This window comes from Balearica regulorum, chromosome 3 (assembly GCF_011004875.1).
Source record: "Balearica regulorum gibbericeps isolate bBalReg1 chromosome 3, bBalReg1.pri, whole genome shotgun sequence".
NCBI lineage: Eukaryota > Metazoa > Chordata > Aves > Gruiformes > Gruidae > Balearica > Balearica regulorum.
In genome coordinates this window covers 3,749,354-3,772,186 of record NC_046186.1, presented here as the reverse complement: position 1 = coordinate 3,772,186, position 22,833 = coordinate 3,749,354, and the positions used below count along the sequence as shown (strand labels likewise).

Below are 22,833 nucleotides of genomic sequence, written 5' to 3'. Positions count from 1 at the left end.
GTTCGTCACTGTCCAGCCTCGGTGGCTGGGTGTCCCAGAGGTTCTCACGCACCAGCAGTTTTACATGCAGTGACTTGTTTCCAAGCACTGGCATGACCGGTGATCAACTGGTGGTCCCCAGTGATGGCTGATCAGCTGACAAATGAAGCTTTTCTCTGAAAGAAATGTGCATCAGCCCCGAGGTGAATCTGCAGGCTGTGTTGACTTTGAGTCCCAAGTGAGCCCAAGCTGGACAGTGAGACTTGGGGATGGTGATTTATAAAAGAGATTGAAGCAGTTAAGCAGAAAAGAGCAAAAGGAATAAAGGCTTTGTTTATGTCTTTCTGGTTTCTTGAGGAAACCAGGCTTGGGAGATTGCATCCTCAGAGTGCCCATCTCTGGTTTTCCATGTCCTTATTGTTCCTACCCCCTCCAATAACTCTTTCATCCCTTGACCAGTTCCTACGAGATCCCAAGGAGAGGAGAGACGTCCTGTTCATGTCTTCTCCCAGTCAAGGCTGCAGATGACAGGTGGAGCTCCAAAGAAAGGGTCCCCACTGGTTCCTCTGCAGGGCTATGACACAGTGAGGCCAACTCTGTGCACGAGCATGCCTCCTGCGTTGTCCCTCTGCCACGGCGCTCATTTATTCCTAAACCAGTGTTTTCCAATGGAAGGGTAATCCTGGGGAAAACAGACTCCTATGTTATAAGAGTCACTGGTTATGTGGTCTTCAATTAAAAAACTAAAGATTTCCACACCAGAATGTAACACATTATGATGTAGGACTATTTTACTCTTATAATGAATTTCTCCCTTTTCCTCACACACAACTGTTTCACAATTCTTAAACCCACTCCTTGTTCAAAGATGGTTGATTTCATTTTGTTTGGATTTCTTTGCAATCAGTAATTTTGTTAGATTTAAAACAAAACAAAACAAAAAAAACAACAACCAGCATCATTGATATACATATGTACATTTTAATTATCATCATATAGTATTGTTCTGCTCATGGGTTTGATGCAACTAAATTTATTACATTCCCAAGTATTTGCCATGTGTTGATTAACTACCATACCTAACCACTCGGGGAAGAGGACATTGGAACAGGTTGGAGAAAGGACACATTCATACATGAAAATGCTATCTGAAAATTAGCTTCAATGGCTGTTCAGGTATTTGAGCAAAACCCCTCACTCTATAAATTCCAGAGCTGAACACGATGAAATTGAAAATCTCTTTCAGCATCAAAGAAACATTACTATAAATCCTACCATGAACTCAAAAGTAGCAATACCTCATGTCTGTGTAGCATGCATCCTCGGAGGGCTTTCTAGACGTTAACTCATGTATATCACGAACAACCCATGAAATAACTTTGTTGGCCCTTGCTGGGACTCTCTAGGTTTGGTCTTTTCTGCTTTACTATGGAATCAGAGTAGGGGTTTTATTATTATTATTATTATTATTTCCTAAGACCAACAGAAGATGCTTCTCTCAAGGGCATGAAACAAAATCCACTTTACTTCTTGCAGCAGAATTTCACTCACCACTGGTACTTCAGAGAGAGGTCTATAAACACAGCAACTAACTCTGCTTGGCAAGGGTAAATTTCCCCCACCAGTGCATTACCGCTGTGTGAGGGTAGCCTGACAAATCCATTGACATGACATAAGGAAAGATTTAGGAGTGGTTTGGGAGCATAATAAATGAATCCCCCATTGAGTCGACTATACGTTCCTTGGATCTATCAAGCAATCAAAATAAGCCCTTTGGATTACTTGAGACAAATGCCTGTCTGCACAACAAATCACCGCAGATTGCTTATGACAGCCAAATGAGACGTCCTTTCAGAACATCACCCAGCAACTCTCACACAGCTCTGGACCACATTATAAAGCAGGAGTTAAGAAATTTTAAAACCACATCACCTCTTTTGGGTCTTCTTTCATAGGATAAGGACAAGCGACTTCAAATGTGCGTGGGAAAGCCTGCTCTTACAGGGCAGTTTGGCCAAATGTTTGCTGCAAGGCATTAGAGCTTTTCCATTGTCTTTGACATTTCAGGTTACTAAAGGATTATATCTACAGACTGTGGTAATCCCTGAATATTTAGAAAATACATGCACGGCTCTCCAAACATCAGACATCTGCCCCATGGTGCTGCACATCTGCCATTCCTGTGGATTTTTGAACAATTTCCTTTGATGAGCAGGTTTATTTCAATGGAAATCTACAAATGAGAAAAGCTCCCATTCCCTCCATGGCTGTGTCGAGTCTGCAGTTTTATAGCTTAACATTTTTATCCAAGACAAAATACGCAGTCAGTCTCTTTGGACATCACAAAAACATGCATAAAAGCACAAAGATAAATAAGTTGAACACACACACACATGCACACACTCTGAAATCTACTTTGCTAAAAAATCTGGCTCTGAAACAAGTATCTATTTTTTTAAATTAACATTTTTTAGAGACACTAACTGCATCTTGAGTGCAGAGAACACATTATTTTGTAGGCGTTTTCAGTAGCACAATACCAACCCCTATTTTTAACTATTGACTAATTACCAGTAGATCTTAATTACATGGTGTGTGGAGGCACTAATAAGTTTACAAATCTGCCAACAACACTAAACACATATGTCTTTTCAAGCATTAGCCTCTCTCTTTTTTAAAAAACCCTTTCTCTTCTTTTCCCCTCCAATTTGGCAGCAGAAGATACTGGGAAAGGCTGTAATTGAGGCTGATTAGAAGGAGAGCATCTAAACACCCATCCTTGCAGAGAAAAGAATGGCTCAAAGCACAAGGAGAAATCAAAAGAGAAGCCAGCAGAGCCTGGACAACTTATATTTTCAGCAGGGTGAGAGAAGGGTTGCCTTTGGAGTAGTTTACTTTTGTTTGCTGTGCAAGCTTCGTGGAGCCGTGTGCAGGCTTTATTTATTAGCTCTGTTTAGGCAATAGTGGCACAATATGTCCCATATTTTAGGACAGGACAGAAGATCTGTATGAAGGGGAGCAGTGCAGGAGGAGCTGCTGGTTCTGCCCATGCTGCCCATCCATGGCAGCCCCTGGGAGCCTCCCAGACCTGGTGCACACAACAGCTCTACTGCAAACCCAACAGTGCCAGGATCTTCCTCTGGCCCCAGATGGCCTGCTGTGGTCATGTCCACAAAATCAGACAGTCCAGAAACTCAAAAAACCCCAAAACTTGCAAAAAAGACCCTCAACCTCCAAAATAAGGTAACTATTTGCTATACCAAGATGGATATAAACCCTGAGAAGAAGCATGGTGTTATTTTATGCAGTTACTTTTGAGCTTCTTATGCACAAAGCTTTTGGCCCTTCCAAAAGTGAGTAACTTTCTAGTTCTGTTTTGCTGGGTTATGGCACAATGCAGCCAAATCCATCCCAGGGTAGTTTTCTGGCAGTGTTTTCCCATCTTGTTTGAGGATCTCGACAAAGTTTTTGCACTTTAGACTCCCCACAGATGTTTTACACAGCGGCTGGACCCTCAGGTCTGCCAAAATACCTTTCAGACCCAGGTTTCACAGAGATGCCCACTCGTGCTGAGTGGGGCTGAGTGAAGCTGTGAGCAGTGGGGATGCTCCTCTTGTGCAGAGCAGGTCTGCGAGGGAGGGGAAGGGGGCTGTGGGACCTGCAGCACTCCTGTTAAATCCACACTGGCTTTGTCTTTTTTGGGGAGGTTTGCTCAATCTGTGAGAGGATTCACGGGGATCTAGGAGGCCAAGAGGTCATTGCAGTTAGCTGATCCTCTGGAAGTCACAGAATTTCACAATCCCCTTCAAAACTTGGTCTACCTCCAGCTGAAGCCAGGTGGATGGTCATGCACATGATTAAAGAAATGTGCATTTGATAATTGGAGATATATCCCTTCTAATATACCTAATAATCACACCACTTTTTATCATGCAGAATTCCAAGTTCTTCACAAACTTTCATCCTTTTGAAAACCCTCATGTTGGTGACCACACTGTCGCATACAAACCTCTGCTCCCTGAAGACACCCATTTGCTATTCTGGCTAAAGACTGCAGAGTCTAGCACCAGTCAGGATTTAAGATCTTGAAAGTCGTTTTCCATGGCAGATCAGGGATTTATTTTTAATCAAATGTAAGATAAAAAACTCCCTTTTGTGTTCCTAAGAGTGAATGCTCCCATGTTCTGCAGAAGGCACCCATGCACTTGTACACGGTCCTTCCATTTCAAATCACAAAGGGGATCGCTGTGGTCCGCGTTAGCATATGAAGGTGCTCTTCAAGGAAAAGAGCACTAGGAGGAGATGCATTTTTGGCATCAGGCACAGAGGATATCCCAGAGCCATCGAAAAAGCCTTCAAGTAAGTGTTTCCAAAGAGACACCTCAAGTACTGATGAGTACTTACTGTGCTGAACTGCACATCTGGAAGTGTAATGGCAAAGGTTTCCATGAGCGCTTCCCAGCAGCTGAGTGTCCAACAAAAGGACCATCACTCTGAACCCACCCTCACCACAAGTCGCTGCACACCCAACAGTGCTTATTACAAGAGGTGATCACTTGTGGGAGGTTTCATGTTGCTTTAGAAGCCATACAGAGGCTGGTAATAATATCAGAGAGCTATCTAAAGAAGGAATTTATAGAGGAGTTGCTGTATGGGATGACTTTTAGTATAAATAATTTCAATAATTTAACGGGAACAAAAATTAATCTTCCATTTTCAAGTGCAAGTATAACCAAAGAGTGAGGAACGTGCATATTCTTGGGAAAAATGCTGGGGACACTTTCAGTCTGAGTCCGCACTACTGTTGATCTTCTGAAGTGTTTGCCATGGAATCACTAGATAAACTTGAGTTTTATGACTACATAAAAGAGAGCAGGTGTCGCCTTTCCATATCCATATTTCTAAATGCAGAAGGGTATTTCTGTCTGGGATGATTCAATGTTTATTTTTACAAGGTGGAGGAGAGGAGATTATTGTCATTTGCATTGATGAAGGAGGTAGTTGTCACCTTCCCATTTTTCCATATTGAATCTTTGTTAGCAAATAACATATCTTGAGTAAAATGAGAGTAGGAGATAATTTAAATGGGTTCCACATGTAGCCTTGGCAATGAAATTACAAAACTGAATCAACATGAAAGCAGAATCATTTTTCTCAACAATTTAGGTAATTATGGACAAGGCAAGCATTAGTTTTTGCTGCAAAGAAACTGAACCAGTTACTCTGGTATCTTAGGGCAAAACTTCAGTTCCTTAATTAACAGATTCAGAAATATTGTGTGCGCTGGCAGATGGAAGAAATGATAAGAGCACTTGCCAAAGCTGGATACGCTGGTGATGTGCACATATCAGAAGGCACACTGTGTGCCTGAACCAAGACTTCAGAATAGCAATACTTAATTTTTAGATGTTGCCTGAAATAGCCACATGATCTTTTTTGCCATACAGATGAGACCTTAAGCGTCCATTTCAAGATGGGCAAATCTCATCCGTCCCCTGAGATATTAAATGACCTGTGCAAAGCCAAATTAATTAAAAGCATTTAAAAATAGAGGAAGGGAAATGGTGATGCTTTTAATACGGTGAGAGAATAAAAGGAAGTAAGAAATGAAGTGTTTCTCTTATCCTACAAAAGAGATCGTTGCTCAGTTATAGAATAAACAGTATTTATGCCTCATCTCCTTACGTCACTTAATGCCAAGTGGCAAAGCCAGAGGAACAGTTCTCTTCAAAACAGGTAAAAAGTCCATGTTGCTGCCTGAAGCTAGAACCTTCTCCTGCCAAGAGCTGATGAGTCAGGAGAGGACAGGGGCATGGGGTAGGAAGATCCCTGGAGAAGCAAGCATGTTACTTCTGCTGCTGTTGAGAAGAAGCACTAAGGGAGAACAGATCTTGTCCAACATCAGGAACAGGCACATGTGGGTGTGCACTTGGAGTCCTAACCTTGCACCTACCAAGACAAATGGCAGAGTACTCTGGGCTAGATGAAGTGTCTCAATGTCTACTGCCACCTGAGATGCCCCAAGGTGGCTGGGACAATCTGCTCCAGGACTGATGCAGGAGGTACGGGAGACCCAAGCCCTTTTGGAGCATCACCTGGAGGCCAGGTGAGATTCCCTGGGGCCATTCAAATGCCACTAGATGTCTGCATGTAGGCAACTGAACAGAGCCACTGGTGAGCTCCTTCTTAACTATGATAGGAATTTGGACACCTAACTCACACACGGATGCAGATGCCCAGATGTCTCAGTTTAGAGCTGAATCCATCTCCCACTGACTTAAATAGGGGCTCTACCAGATCAAGGCATTTTATTCAAGACCCAGGTTGTAGAAATGGTGGTTGTAATGGAGCCAAGGCAGAGGGCAAATGATTTTTTTAAGTGCAAAAGGACATGTAAATGAGAACTTCCACATGGTTCCTTGTGAGAAGGGCTGCAAAGATGTAACCAACATAAATAATAGGAATAACATAGGAATGGAAATTCTGTCCTTGGGAGGAAAAAGGAGAGAAAACCAAGGAGATCTGGGATGGACAGAGCTTTAGGAAAATGGTCCATGGAGGATGTCAGAAGACCAGTGGGGAATCGGGGGAAGACGATTTCTCTGCAGTACCTTGACTAGAGGAAGGACCGCCAAGAGAGGAAGTAGAGACACTAAGGTAAAGTAGTCCACATCATTAGAAACAGGCAATGCTTGGGCTGATATTTCAGCTAAAGGGAAATGGAAGAAGCTACAGGCACCAGAGCAGCTACCAGCAGCAGCCTTTTCCTTGTGGTGTTCCAAAGGGAAACCCGGACAGTTTGGGATTAATGCAACATTGTGTCTTTATTTGGTTTGATAGAAAAGGTCATGCATTTAATTAACAACTCTGTAGTGACAACATTAATTACAGGAAAACAATTTATTCTGTTACATGCATGGGTTTGGATGAGGTTTACCTCATTATCAGGTATTAAACTGAGCATCGGGGAGGGGTGTGGAAAGGGGGGTCATGTGGAAGGGAATATACTTCACCTTAGTTAAGGTGTGAATTCCAGCTCCACTTCCTCCCATGGTCCATGGCTATAAATTGGCTTTCCTGATAACCTAGAAGAACAGAAAAGCTATATGCTACGTGGAGTTCGTATTGGCACAGTGGCCAACGTTCACATGCACCCAGTTCAGAAGGAGAAGCATCACCTGAAAACTTTATTTTTCACTGATCTCCGAAGAGCAGTGCAGCATGCTGACAATAGCAGCCAGCTACTCTATGAGATACGTCCCTGCCCTTCATAGCCAATTAAATCATTGGAGCCCCATGGGGGGAAGTAGGAAATGCTGTGTAGTTGCTTTTCCTAAATCCCAGCTTGGAAAAGCACCAAGCAAGTCCACCAAACTGGAGGTCTTAGCTGTTAATGCTTTTCCAAGGAGAGAAACATTCAGTTCCCTGCACCGCTCACCACCTTTTTCAGCTGATGAAGTCATGTTGCTTCTTCCTGCCGGGTAACCGGTACCTTAAAGAGCACAATCGAGGGGATTAACTTAACTCGGTTTAAAAGGAAAGCTCCAAGTACTGCCAGGCTTTGCAAAGGAAAGGCAGGCAGGTCGGAAAGCTTCTTGCAGTCACCCTCTTCTGCACAGGCCAGTCCTCAGGTGGCCCTACGATCACACATCTGATGTCACTGGTCCAGCTGATTGCATCTAAAAGGTGTCCCACAAAGGCATGTTTCTGAAAGCAGAGAGACAGGTTCTTTTTGATGTGCAGTAATAAATGAAAACAGTTGCAGCTCTCAGGAGATTAAAGGAAGCCTGAGGAGAGCTGAATAAACCATGTCACCGCGAGTAAGATCTAGATAATAGGAACTATGAAGTTTTGCTAATGCACGCTTCCCAAGACCATACTAATTCTTAAATTTGTCAGGAGATGTAAAGGGATTTAAATGTAGTATTACTGCCTAATAGAGAAAAGTTTGGGTTTCGTGTAATTACATATTTAGTAGAGAATTGTTATCCAGCTTTTATCATGTAACATCTGAGGACCTGAACATGTTTTAGGGAATGTTAATCAAGCTTCACAACCTCTCTACGTTATATCAGTGACTCCAGTTTGCCAAAAACACAGCCAGAAAGAGGAGGGTTTTTTTAAGGAGTAGCCTTTTGTTTAAGATGCCCTCTTCTATGAGAGCCCCATCCTGCCAAAACTTCAGCGTGTGAAACCAGGGTGGCTCGCAGGGATATTTACTCTGGACGCGGACCTGGCTCTGCTTGGACTACTGGAACCTAAACATATTCTTTAATTTTAATGTATTTCCTGGAAAGTGTAAGCCATTCAAAACTACTCAGCTGCATATGAAATTACAGAGTTGTAAGAAACTGGGATTGGAAGTCAAGGACCTGGTCCGGCTGAGAGAACACACAGTTGTTTCAGGGTATCAGGAAGGACTGACTGACACATGAATATTGATAATCACCGATAACACTCATCAGTCGATTGCATTGCTAAACTGAAAGTTCAAAACCCAAGCCCTCAAATAAAAAAGAACTGCTAGAACATTTCTCAGGGTCTCTTAGATGCAGTTCTTAGGATGACTGAGCTGGCTTTTCAACCCATAACATTTGGCACCTTCTGCACCTTTCCTAGAGAGCAAATGTCACAAAGTGCTGTCACAGGGAGATAAATAACAGCAGAAGCAGCATCATGTTAATCCTCCCCAATATATACACGTAGCATTCAAAAAGTCTAATAGAAAGTACAGAAGTTAATCAACAGAAGGACTAAGTGTGTCTCCTAAGTCAAGCTCACACAGTAACTATGAAGTTTACCAACTTGTCCAACTTTCAATACTGCGGAGACTTTAACGCCGTGGCAAAGGAAGCTGGCGTTTTTTCTGCCTCATGCATGAATAACAAAGCTACCTGCTATATTCCAGCGGTGGATGCTTTATTGTTAGTGATGATGCATGAGGCAGAAATAATGCAGTTTGATTTTTAGAGACAATACCAAGTTGAGCTTGAGAGGCTGTCAGCCCACTCGTTTGACTTGGGAACTGAGCAAACAACATGGAAGTAATTGATGGAAACTAATGACACAATAAGATGTCATTTTTCTGACCTACTTTGCTTAAAGTAAATCCCCATTAATTGTAATTATCTGTGCTGGTAGCAGAGTATTCCACATACACCGAACATTCAGCTGGATCCATCCCCCAGTTATTTAAATGAGGTAGTTCCAGATTTACTCGACTCTGATTCTGGCTTACATACCTCTCTATATATAGTGTTTGTTCCCCTGATCTGAATAAATGCCTGGAAGATGGAAGACCACACAGCTCAATTAGTGTATTGATCAGGATGAAAAAAGCCTTTAACCAACCAGCACGAGAAGGTTATGATCCCATGCCTTGGTTTGCTGGGTGCTGCTGGAGTACCAAACACGCCTTCCCTTCCTGGTATCTCGCTGGTGCTTCTGAAGAACAGAAAAGACATGAAATGCAAGGCATAGACAGATCAGCTCCAAGTGCTGCAAGGGAAAACCCCTTGCTAAACATGTTTTATAAATACTTGCAGATATAAGGGTCACCCAGAGTTTACCCGGACCTCCGGTCACAAGTGCCTCCAACGTGATGGAAGTATGAGTTGCTGCTTAGCACAGAGAAAAGCTTTCTCCTCTCAAACATATGATGGGTGTGATTGACACTCACAACTTCCAAAAAAACCCTTAAAAATACGTAGTGTTGGCTAATAAAAGAAACGGGCTCTGACTAATGACCCTTCTAGCTCTCTGTAAGGCTCAGTTCTACAACAAAGCAGGACTCCAGCTCTTCTTCATTGAAGGGGCAAAGCATCTTTCCCAAGTCCTCAGCTGAAGCGACCACGCAGCGATGGCTGTGGGTACCAGGGAAATGAGGGGTTTGTGGGGTGCTTTGAACACAGCCACTCTGCTGTGTGACGAGTGAGTGAGCAGGAGCTGGAGAACATCATGGGATAATCAGGAATTAAGATGTAAGCGGTGGAGATATCACTTCTGGCCACCCACGGAGTCATGTATCCGTGACTCATCGCCTGATGCAGGAAGGAACGTAGCATACCACGCATCAAAATGGACAAGATCTTTCCAAAGGGAGATGATCTGGGCTGGAAAACCTTTCAGGGGCTTTCATCCCAACTGCTTATTGTTTCACATTGGTATGCAATTTCCTTTATAACATTATGAAGCTATGTGTTAAAACTAGTTACTTGTTCTTTTTTAGTCTCTGCTACTCCTACTGGAAGGATCTTCCAATTCTAGACTAAATATATTCATGGCCAGTTCCTACTCATTTACTCTTCTGCTGCTGCCCTTCAGTGTCACGCTTTTCTCTGCTTGAATTTACTTTCCAGGATGTATTTATAGGCAGAAAACACATTCCCTCCCCATTCTCATTTTGCTAAACTAAACAAAGCCAAATTCTTTCAGTCCACAGTAGAAAGAGAGATTATCCTGACCTCTGATCAATGCCTGGCTCTTCCCTGCACGTATTCCAGCCTGAATTCATCCTTCTTGGTCACGGGTGGTCACAACTGCACCGAGAAATTCAGAGGCAGTCTCAACAGTATGTTGTATCATGTCATATATTGCCCAAGCAACTGTTTTTCTCATTTAGTGTGCCAACGCTAAAATCCTTAACTACTGTCTTCTCCCACCCGTATGTCTCATCGCACAAGTTTGGGTTGTTTTTGTATCAAAACAGATGACTCTTCTGCCCCTTATTGGTTCATGAAATGCAATGTGCACCCACACTTCTATGTAAATAATAAGACCAAATAGTTTTATTACTTCTGTGCTGGTTTGTTTTTTGTTTTCCTTTCAAATCATATGTAGCAAATTGGCTACATCACAGAAAAGTTTAAAGGAATGAGGAATGCTTCCATTTATATCTCATCGTACTGCAAAACAAAAGTTTAAGCTTTATACGGGCACCTCTCACTTGAGAATATGAGTCCTGGAGTCCTTATTTCACAGCTCTGTGAGAATTAACACATATTTACTGCTTAGACTTTAAAGTGTCAAACAGGAGAGTGATTTTATATTACATATATATTATTATATATGCCTTATGCATGTGCACTCATTTTGGTCAAGTTGAGGGCTGGCGTTCATCTCATTTCTTTCCATATTCATATTTCTTGCCAGCTTCACGCCACAGCTTAAGTCAGCAGAAAATAAGGGACTATTCGCAACATTTGAATTCAGCATGGTGGGGACCTGCGGGATCATGTCCTCTCCGATCCCGTTATTTCTATCATACCAGTTTTCTCCTTTTGAAGAACTTTGTGCCGGAGTTTCACGCACTACAAATGACTTTTAGATTTGGCCACATACAGGCGTGCATCAGAGTGCCTTCATCTGGACAATGCACAAAGCTTTGCTTTCTGTTTCTTTTCTTCCGTTTCTCTGCTATAGGAGGATCCAACTGTTTGGAAACCAGGGGCATCTTTCAGACTTTGCAAAACTTTTGAACTTCTTCAACATCACTTGGAAAAGCCAAATACAAGCTTTCCAGACAGCTGATTTAATATATGCAAGTCCTCCCATTCTTCTCAAGACTAAATTAATTTCTCCTCCCTGGAAAAAGCATTTTATCTGCACTTATGCACCATTCCACCTGCTTGGGGTTTGGTTTGGGTTTTTTTTCCCCTGTTGAAATTTAGTTGCTGGAAAGCAGCAATTTTAGCAGCCAGTTCTGGAACCCTGAATCTATCAGCCCTGATGTTTTGCCACAATTAAAGAAAAGAAAAGAAAAGAAAAGAAAAGAAAAGAAAAGAAAAGAAAAGAAAAGAAAAGAAAAGAAAAGAGAAAAGGACAGAATTCAAAGTCCTAGAGAAAGAGGCAGAAGCAAGAGCCCATGGAGTAAAAGAGCTGGAGAGGGGAGCATCTGGAAGGAGCACACTTATCGAATGGGGAAAAAAAACAACAGAGAAGAGGGGAGATAGTAACCTACAGAGGACAGCACAAGACAGCACAGAAAAGATGGATACGATGAATGAACAAACGTGAACGGGTAGAAAGGGAACTGGGGATGAGGAAAGAGCTTGAATTTAGCTTCCCCAGCCTGTCAGTGGGTCCTTCGGTGAAACACCTGCCTGGGGTGCAGCTCAGCCCCAGGCAGATCCCAAAATCGGAGCTGGGAGCTGTTTCCTCAGCTTGCCAGAGGTTTGTGTCCTCCAGCAAGGAGCTGGGCCCATGGAGAGGAGCTGGCTGGTTTGCCTGACCCCGTAAGAACAGGGTGGGTGGAGCAGGGTCCCCCAAAGCAGGAGAGGAGGGAAAAGCACAGCAGAGGACCCGAGTGTTTAGGAGAGGGACAGGAGGACACTGCGGTGGGGAATTTGAGGGAGGGCCATGTGAGGTCAGGGTGCTGAGGTGTGCTGGGATACTGCTTCTGTGCAATGGGGAACCTATGGGATGGGGGTGGGACAGGAACCCCCCTTCCCCAGCACAGCCGCAGGAAGGGAAAAGGTGAAGAGAAACCCAGAGGAGGGCTTGGACCTGGCAGGTATCAGGGAGCTGCTGGAGGTGGGAAGGAGAGAGGCAGTCTGGCTGAGGGTGGGCTGAGGACAACCTGGGTGGCAGTGGTGGTCCTGGGATTTGAGGGTGAGCAGGTGACTGGGAGATTGCGCTGCAGGACCGGGATCTGAGGGCCAAGATACCGGGCTAAGGAGCTGATTTGGGAGTGGGATGGGGTCAGCACAAGGGTCCCCAGCTGAGGATGGCCTGGGGGATGCTGGTGTCAGTGCTCGGGGGTTGCGGGAAGAGGCACGGTGGATTCTGTCACGCTAACGCAGAGGGGACCTGGAGAAGAGCAGTGGGTGCTGGTGCAATGGGGATGCGCCAGAGGGCAGCGCTGGGTGCCGGGGGAACGTGGGAACTGGTGCAGCGGAGATGGGGCAGCGGGCAGCAGTGGGTGCTGGGGCAATGGGAACCTGGGGAACTGGTGCAATAGGAACGGGGCAGCGGGCAGCAGTGGGTGCTGGTGCAATGGGTGCTGGTGCAATGAGAACGGGGCAGAGGGCAGCAGTGGGTGCTGGTGCAGTGGGTGCTGGTGCAATGAGAACGGGGCAGCGGGCAGCAGCGGGTGCCGGTGCAATGGGTGCTGTTGCAATGGGAACGGGGCAGCGGGCAGCAGTGGGTGCCGGTGCAAAGGGAGCAGGGCAGCATGCGGCGCTGGGTGCCGGTGCAATGGGAACTGGTGCAACGGCAGCAGGGCGGAGGGCAGCGCCGGGTGCCGCCGCGCAGGGGTGCCGGCAGAGAGCAGCACCGAGGGCGGGGGCAGCGGGTGACGGGGGCCGCTCCGTTGCGGCGGCCCGGCCCGGCCCGGCCCGTGCGGTCCGCCCGCCGCGCTGCCCCGCTCGGTCGCTAGGCGGCCCGGCCCGTCCTGCGCGGGCGCGGAAGCGCCGCCCCCGGAAGCGGCGGGCGGGCAGGCGGGCGGGCGGCGGGTGGGGGGGTGCCGGGAGCGGGGACGGGGGGGGCAGAGCGAGCGAGCGCGCCCGGCGAAGGGGCCGGAGACGCGGCGGCGGCGGCAGCAAGATGGCGGCCAAGTCGGATGGCGGCGGCGGCGGCGTGGGCTTCGCCCAGCTGCACAACCTGGACGAGGCGGCGGCGGCGGCGGCGGCGGCGGCGGGCGTCTGCGGCGCCGGTGCCGGCGGCGTCGGGGCAGCGGCGGCCGAGGGCGCGGAGGAGCCGGGCGGCAGCAGCTCCTTGCACATCTGCCACTGCTGCAACACGTCGTCGTGCTACTGGGGCTGCCGGAGCGCCTGCCTGCGGAGCCTCTTCGGGCGGGCGGCCGCCGCCGCCGCCGCCGAGCCGCTGGCCCCGCGCCCCGCCGCCGAGGGGCCGCCGCGGGCGCCGGAGGGCGTCGAGGTGGCAGAGCGGCCGTGGCTGGACTGCCTGTGGATCGTGCTGGCGCTGCTGGTGCTGCTGGGGGACGTGGGCACGGACCTGTGGCTGGCGCTGCACCACTACGGCCGGCGGGACTACGTCTGGTGCGGCCTGACGCTGGCCTTCGTGCTGCTGCCCTCGGTGCTGGTGCAGATCCTCAGCTTCCGCTGGTTCGTGCAGGACTACACGGGCGGCGGGCTGGGCGCCGTGCAGGGCCTCAGCAGCCGCGGGCCGCCCATGATGGGGGCCGTCGGCCGCCGGGGGGGACCCGCCGGCGGGGTAGGAGGAGCCGGCGGCACCGTCACCCCCGGGGCGCAGCGCCTCTGCAGGATCTCCGTCTGGGTCTGGCAGACCGTCATCCACCTGCTGCAGATGGGGCAGGTCTGGAGGTAAGGGGGCGGCCGGGTCCCCCGGGTCGCGGGGGGGAGCAGGGGTGGCCCGACATGGCGGTGGGTCGGCGCGCCCTGGGCGCGGGTCGTTGTCCCCTGGCTGGCGTGGGGCTGACGGGCGTCACTGCCCCATGGTCTGAGGTGGGTCGGTGTCCCCTGGTTGAGGTGGGGTGGACGTGGGTCACTGTCACCTCATGGTGTGAGGCGGACGGGGGTCAGTGTCCCCTGGCCAAGGTGGTGCAGATGGGAGTCGCTGTCACCTCATGGTCTGAGGTGGTTCAGTGTCCCCTGGCTGAGGTGGGACAGATGGGCATCACTGTCACCTTGTGGTCTGAGGTGGGTTGCTGTCCCCTGGCTGAGGTGCGGTAGACGTGGGTCCGTGTCACCTCATGGTTTGAGGTGGGTCACTGTCCTCTGGCTGAGGTGGAGTAGATGGGCATTGCTGTCACCTCATGGTCCAAGGTGGATGTGGGTCTGTGTCACCAAATGGTTTGAGGTGGGTTGCTGTCCCCTGGCTGAGGTGGTGCGGATGGGGGCCGCTGTCACCTCGTGGTCTGTGATGGGCATGGGTCAGTGTCACCTCGTGGTCTGAGGTGGTCGTGGTCAGTACAGTGTCCTCCACATGGAGAAGAAGGGGAGATTTGAGGTTACTCCCACTTTGGGAGAGGAGAGACCCAAAGGGAGGAGAGATTCCCACAAAAAGAGCTTGGGGGGCTGAGGTGGGTGACATGGGGGTTGCTGTTACCCCACGGTCTGAGGTGGATGTGGGTCAGTGCTCCCCCAGGTAGAGGAGGTATGAGGGCCACCCTTGTGCTGAGGGAATGTCCAATGGGAAGAGAAATTCCCCAAAAATGTGTCTGTGGGGCTAAGGTGGGAGGAGTGGCGTTCATTGGTCCAAGCAGGATGTGGGTCGGTGCCCTCCATGTTGAGATTTGGGCTGACACCAGCTTCACTGAGGAGAGCCCCGAAGGGAGGAGAGATGCCCCCCAAATGAGTGTGTGGGGCTGGGGAGAGAGGAATAGGGGCTGCTGTCACCTCATGGCATGGGGGCGACATGGGCTGCTGCCTCCCACAGGCATGGTGGGTAGAAGGGGTTCTCGCTCCATGGGGCTGTAGATGGTGCCTCAAGGGATGGGTGGGCTCTTGCTGCCCCACAGACAGGAGGCAGGATGGGGAGGGGGGACAGAGCTGCTCATCCCAACACGAGCTGGTGGGGGGGGAGGACACCCCACAGGTGACAGTGTGGAGGCAGGCCCAGAGTTGGGGGTGACCCCCGTGTCAGCAGTGCTGCAGAGTGAGGTCCTGTGGCCCTGGGGAGGGCTTTGACAACCACTCCCCTTCTGGAGCTGGGGCGGGGAGCAAGGGAAAGGCCCCACCGAAAATGGAGGGCTGCTCCAGAGAGGGTGGCAGACAGCAGACCCATGGCTACCGAGCGCTGGGATGTGCTGTTTCCAGAGGTCTGGTGTCCTCCTGACGTGGATCGAACCCCCCGTAGATCACGAGGGAGTGGGGGTCACATCTGTCCCCGAGAGCCTCTCCCCAGCCAGCGGAGGGGGAGCCCCCCAGCTCGCTGAGCCCCCTGCGCTTAAGGAGCCGGTTGTGGGAGTGGAAAAACGCAGCGTGATGCCTGGGCTGTGGCTTTGGCGAAAGAAGAAACCTTCCCCTCGGGGGAGTGGGGACGGCGTTGGGGTTGCTGGTGTGAGACTGAAGGTCAGGGACAGGGGCTGTTCCCCTCCTGGGGTAGAGGAGACGCTGGCCAGAGGAAGGGTCCGTGAAGTGACCCTGGGCTCAGTGGGAATAAAAAAAGCATCCTCTAGAGTGAGCTGGAAATTGCATTATCCTCCCCAAAAAGAGATGTGGGAGGAGGCAGGGAGGGATTCTCCAGGATGAAAGCCTGTAGATGCAAACAGAACCACAGAGATGTCGGTCTTACCGAAAGGGGTGTTGTAAGGACAACTGCAAAGACCCGGCTGTGGCCCAGCGTCCTCTGAGATGGGACGCGGGTTAATAAGATGGAAAGGGTGCGAGATGTGGGTGATGGAGGGTGGAGGGAAGTCTCCGCGTTGTGTCACGGGGTGGTGGATGCACCCCTCCACCCCACGGATGGGTTAGGCTGTAGGGAAGAGGCTGCAGATGGGGGTTGGTTGGTTGGGTTTTCTAGCTTTTAAAATAATCTTTAGGGAGAAGACGCTGATTTTTTTTTAAGGGGGAGAAGATGGCACATCATGGTGAAGAAGTGGGAAGCCGTGGAGGGGCTTGCTGGAAGGGTTAATATCCCTGCATGGGTATTTCCCAGATGAGTTAATGGGGCGAAAATAGCCCCACTGGTGGATTTTAGGAATTTTTTGCTGGGGTACGGATGGAAAAAAAGATGAAGGGGAAGGCAGAAAGTGGTGATTGATGGGGAGGTCCTTTTTTCCCCCTACATCTGGGTAGCTGAAGGGGTTAACTCTGCTGCCTAATGAAACCAGTGAAGAAGTGGCTGGAGTTAAGATGGAGACAGCATGGTTGAGCCTGGGGGAGGGGTGCGTGGGTGGAGGCAGGGGAGGGCCTTGACACCTCTTCTGAGGACACCGCACTCTCCAGATAAAATGAATATACACATCAAAGATATTTTTTTTTAAAAAAATTTTTAATTTTTTTTTTTTTAAAGGAGCTGAGGGGGTGGAGGGGAGGGGATCTGTGTGGGAAGGGTGTGTGAAATGTATACCTAGGAAATAAGCCCATGAAATTGTGCTACGCAACAGCAAATACATATTTCTTCTGCATCTTCAATGTCATTTGTGTAACGTTGAAAGCACATTTGTTCTCAACTTCTACTTGAGGGCTTATCCTGGGGTTTTTTGGGGGATTTTTTTGCAGCTGAAATTTGGGCTGGGGTATGGCGGGAGGGGGATGTCTGTGCGTGATGCATGCGAGGATGATGAATTGGTACACGACCCTTTCTCCTGCTTTCCCTAGTACTCCCGAGTGCTGATCCCATCAGCAAAAGCAGTTCTCGATGCAGATGCTCCTCTGGCAAGTTGGATTTTTTCCCCTCTTGGAGCCAGGCAAAAGAAATGATTGTGTATTAGCCATGGTGAAAGCCGGCGTTTGCAGAAACACCCCATGCCATGGCACGCTTGAGTGAACAAGGTGGGGAGGGGGACACTGAAGTGATGCCAACAGAGACAGGGGCTGCATGTGGAGGGGTGATTTTATTTTTTTTTTTGGTTACATGAAGAAGCAAGGCTCAAGTTGCTCAGACTTTGTTAATGCAGAGAAAAATGTTGGATTCTGAGGTTGTGCAGGGCTGGGACTGCCAAAAGGGACTGAAAAGGAGCTCTGCAGCCTGGATCACGTTAGGTGAAATAGGGGAGTTTTCTCTCCTGTTGATTGCTAATCCCACTAGCACACGGCTCCTGCTTTTTAAGGCACGCTGAACAGCGTGGTCGGCGTGGAGCTGACTCCCAATATCTGACCAGAGCAAGAATTAACTTCATGGGATCTGTGGGCTAACCTCCACGAGGGTGTCTTTCTGCATTCCCACTGTAGCTGTTGCAAACGCCATTAAAATTAATCTTCAATGCGGTGATGGGACTAATACTGGAAAGCGCTGTTTTAGCAGTGTTTGCCTGCAGCTAAATCGCTTTGTGCTAGGAAGAAGTTTATATGTGGGGACGGAGGGGGAAGACCTAGGACGATGTAAGTTCGGTGCATAATGCACGGAGCCTGGTTTCCTGCATGATCACAGATACGCGCTGCGACTGCATGTAGCGTAAGCGGGGTTGTACATTATCTAGAGGCTGTCGTGGCTGTTGCTCGGCAGCTGGAAGCGAAGTCGTAGAGCATAGAGGGGGCAGGTTGGAGTTGTACAGAAATCCTCGTCCTGAATATATTAGGTAATCTGGGTTTTGATTTGGGGGATAACACAATTCCTGTAGGGATTTCTCTTCCTGAATGTTAGGAAGACTTGCCAATAAGATGATGAATAAATAACATTTTAGGGCAGAAATACAAATGTACATCGGGTTCCTATTTTAGCAAGATTGTCTCTTTGTTTTGTCAGGATTGTGGGAGCAGTAGTTTGTTGGTTTTGAGCAGTCTGGGTGGGGGCTTTGTCTTCTCTTCTTGTCCTCTGTTGTCCTATTCAGCGAGTGAATCATGACCAGGCAGGAGTGCTGGGGGGGGGGGGGGCAGCAGTGCAAGTGCTGAGCGGGGACTTAGTGATATTCCCCTTTTTTTTTGTGGCTGTCTTTTGCTCAGCTGAGAACCGAAGGCTGTATTAATACTGCCTGCCTTCAGTGGCTGCTCAAAAGAAAGTATACATATACATTGTAAAAACGTGTGTGTGTGTACATATATATGTATATATAGATTTTTGATTGTTACTTGAAGTAGTATGATCTCAAATGGCATTCCCACCAATAAAGTTCAGGTCCTGGGTTTTTTACCTTTGTAAATCTACAATTTTCACCTTTCATCTCAGATCTCCTAGATTATCTTGAGGACTGGAACAATTCAGCCAGACTATCCAGAAGGTAAAGGCTGCCAGTTGAGGCACGTTACACTCGCTATTGAGCTGCTGCACTGCAAGCTGCAGAAGGGTTTTTCATTGAGGAGGGATGTTGCAGTGCTGTGGTTTTGCTGGAAATAGGCTGAAGGCAGGTCAGCCGTCAGAGCTTGCCAGGGCTGTCGCTTTCGCTGAAGTCATTCAGCTGTGTAAATTCAGGAGAAATAGTTTTGACTTGAAGTTTTCGTATCTTGGATAGTTGCACAAGTGGTATTAATGACAAGAGTATAGCTTCTATGTCTGATGTACCTTTCTTTAACCTCTGTTATAAATGGGTTAGTGGGTCATGACTGCTGTCCTGGAGTACGCGGTTTAGAGTATAAAGTATGATCTTTCGTACTGCAAAGTGCTATTAAAGAAAATGTTATTGGATTCCATTGGATTAACAGTATGTGGAGTTTGAGCTAAAATGAATGCTGATCAGCTGGAAGTCACTCTGTGTCTGTTAAACTGCCAGTAACGGTAAGTTTCGTGACTTGAATATAATGTTTGTGGGTTTTGTTTTCAAAACTGATTTGAATATATATATAGAAGAAAAACATTCTGTAAAAAACCAACTAAACAAACCAGAACAACCCTTGTCACAGTTTTGACATTAAAAACACCTTGTGTATTTGTGTGATTAAAAGAAAAATTCCTAAAATTCAGGAGAAGACTTGACATCTTGTTTATTAGTGGAAAGACCAAATCTATGAGTTGTTCATCTTTCGGCATGCCCGGAGGTGGAAGGATGAATCAATGGGTTTAAATGGAGTATCTGGTATTTAATGACTACAAGATGAGTGGGTTTAGGCTCTACTAAAATACTTTGTTCTGGGACGAAGTGTGAGTTAGATACATGCTACTTAGGATAGTTTAGAAATGCAGGAGCTACAACTCTTAAGATATGTGCCCGAGTCCCTTGGAGTGAGAGACATCTACTTGTCAAATGACAGATGAACGAGAAGCTGCTGACCCAATACTGCCCCGTTGTCTTGGTTTGGGATGTTCAGCTCTGTAGAGCCATTCTGTAAATTTACTGCCTTCCCTGGCACACTCAAATATTTTTTTCAGCTTTTTCTGGTTAGCTTGTCTGGCAGCTAAGTTTTTCCCTTTAGCCAAGTTTTAACAGCTTGTTTTATAGTATGGAGTTTTGTCAGCTTTTGACAAGTTGGCAGAGGGAAGACATTCTGGGATAGATGATAAATATGTTCTCCCTACAAAATCAGGTCTGGGGTATAACTTTTTTTTTTTTTCCCAGCGAGGTGGTTCTCCCTTCCAAAAACCTTAACCCGCTCTGCCCTCATTTCTAAGAATTTTCTATAGGATGTCTCTAAGTGCTGGACTGCAGGTGTAGAAGTCCAAAGACATTGAATCTGAAGTGCAAGGCAGGTAGGTTGTGTTTGTGTGAAAATAATAATTGTCATAATAGTCATGAAAAAAGGCTTTATCACTTGAGTAGGGTCTCCATTGGTTGCGGGGTGGTGGCGAAGCTCCGTGTCTTGTTGAGTGCTACCCACTAGAGGGGGTCAAACCACAGATCTTGAAGCAGATCTGCTGTGCCAGCCTTGGGAGGGCAGAGTTTTCTCCAAACCTTCTCTTGGGAGAAATAACGTGCTGCCCTGACCTGGTGGGAACTCGCCTTCCCATGCGATTCAGTGTTTCGGCAGCGAGAGCATGGCTTGAGTAGGTGGATGAGTGGGATTTGGAGGAGAAACTGGAGTTTTGGTTTGCTCTTGGATGTGGGGACGCTCTTGAGGAAGAGCCACGTGGGCATGAGGTGCCTGGTGAGTGAGTTCGTCCTGCGGTGACACAGCTTGTCACCTCTCCACCATGGTATTTGGGGATGAGGAAAGGGAAGCAGAAATGCTTTGGTGACCTGACTTTGTTCTTACTGGAACCAGCATAAAGTTTCCATGGCTTTCAAGGTGAGGACGTGGTGCTAGGTATTTTCGAGAGACCATCTCCAGGAGCCTGAAAACTATCAGGGAAGAGGGCTGGTTTGAACTTGGATTGCAGGCTGCTCTCCTAAATGCTGCTACCTGCGTAGTCTTTGACCAGAACGTCCCTTTTCAGTTGCTCAGGCTTCACGCTGAGCTCTAGGAAAGACAGGCGTGCCTTTTTTTTCCAGGTGCCCTATGGCTTTATCTCTAATGCCGGTGGCAACCTGAAATTGTTCTTCCTGGTGGAGGGGATGCAGGGTGCCAAGGGAAGGGGAAAAAATGGCTCACCGTTTTTGTGTGTTAAAATTGTAAGCTCTCTTTTTTTTCCACCTTTCTAGACACTTCCATTTTGCTTTTAGCTGCATTGAGCTAGCTTTATTCCTTGCAGTGGTTCTCCTCTCAGTACAAATGTAGGTTATTCAGGGAGCATTTCCTTTAATGAAAAGGATGGAGGTAGAACTGATGGTGATAAAGCATCTCTTTGGAGAAGAGCTGCTTTCACTGTCTTGAGACTGCAAGGAACAGAAATTGGACGTTAAACGTGTAATTTTCCTTGGGGAATGAAGGTAAGCCTATGGAGAAGTCTGGATCCCTCACAGAACTTCTCCCTGTGCTTTCATTTTGCTTTATTTTCCTTGAATCCTGACTTGATTTTTAGCACCTCACTATCATGAAAATCAGTGGTAGTGTAAGCCAATGCTTTTACACCTGAAAGCTTTTAGGCAGGTGGAACTATGAATCAGATTATTGCTTTGCTATAGCTAGAGATAAATTGTAATTAAAGGTACAAGCAAAGAACACGTGCCATATATTGTTACTTCATTGACCCACCTTCCTCTGATGTGCTGGGACACGCTTGCTGCGACTACTTTAGGGCACTGAGATGCTTTCCAAACCACATCCCAAGAAAATGGGGAAAAGTCTTTCCTGGGGAGAAGGATCTTTAGAAAATCCTCAAACTTAGCAGCAGTCTGGCGGTGGGAGGAATAGCGCACGTTTCTAACCCCGTCGAGCAGAACAGCATGACCTTTGCAGGCAGATCAACAGGCACATCCCGTGCCCTTGGGGACTGGCAGCGTTAAGGATGCTCCAAAAATCTCTTGGGTTGTGGGACTGAGCATTTGGCCGTGTCCCAGGGTGGCTGGTAGCAACCCACTGTAGCTCCCTGTAACTGGATTTTTATTTTTATATTTTTTGCAACTCCCCCCACTCTGGGAATTTGTGGTGGTGGGCAATACGAATCTTCCAGTTTCAGGCTATGTTTGGTTATATGTAACTGCTGTAGCATAGGAGCCACATTTACGTTGCTCAGGAGTTCTCAGGAGTTGCTATTTTTCTGCCCTTGGGCAAATCTGACCCATGGACTGAGTACTCCATTTAAAGTACGCACATGCTTGGATGGCTAAGCTATATGTCTGTGTCTGCTTTCGTTATTTCAGTATAAATGGGTGTGTTATTCCTTCCATCAGTGTCTCGAAGCCCTAGCTGAACCAGCAGCCCCGTTAGAGCGAAATTGGATCTTGGCCAAGAGACAAAAAATGGAGCAAAAGGCAATCTTAAATGTGTCCCCAAAACTATAATGGGACCTGAAGACTGTGCTTCTCCTCACGTCTTCTTTCTTCTGAAATCTGTGAGAGCTCAGGTTTACCTATGAAATATTCACAGTCTGTCCTTAAGTGACTTTGGCTGCACAGATGATCTTTTGCAGAATTGGCAGCTTTGCTGAAACCTGTATTCAACCCAGAGCCTTTATTGCAAGGACCTCTTCCTCTGCTCTGCTCTGCTCTGCCTGCGCGGTTGCACATTATGATGATTTGGTTTACCTGCTGCAGAGGCTGTTGAGGATTTTTGCATCCCAAATAAATATCTGTGTATTGTATCCCCTTTTGCAGAGGATGGGCTGAGGGAATAGGCATGTTCTCGCTTGTCCCAAAACCCCATTGGAAATACAACTAAATAAATGCTGCCTTAGTGTTCTGCCGTAGATGGTCTGTGAATGGGGACTAAGAAAAACAAGCCTGTTGTGAACAGGCTTAAATTAACACTGCGGAGGTCTGCACTTGTGCTGGAAAAGCTCAGTAGGCAGTTGAGCTATATC

General features: G+C 47.7%; 1 protein-coding gene across 1 annotated transcript in view; it reads left to right on the top strand.

Annotated features, from left to right (window-relative positions):
- The first annotated feature begins 13,467 nt into the window (after nt 1-13,467).
- Nucleotides 13,468-22,833, top strand: part of XKR6 (XK related 6) — a 191,723-nt gene continuing 182,357 nt past the window's right edge. The window contains exon 1 of the mRNA XM_075750372.1: nt 13,468-14,261. Within this exon, the coding sequence (XP_075606487.1) occupies nt 13,522-14,261 (740 nt within the window). The 5' untranslated portion in view covers nt 13,468-13,521. The remainder of the gene's footprint in view (nt 14,262-22,833) is intronic.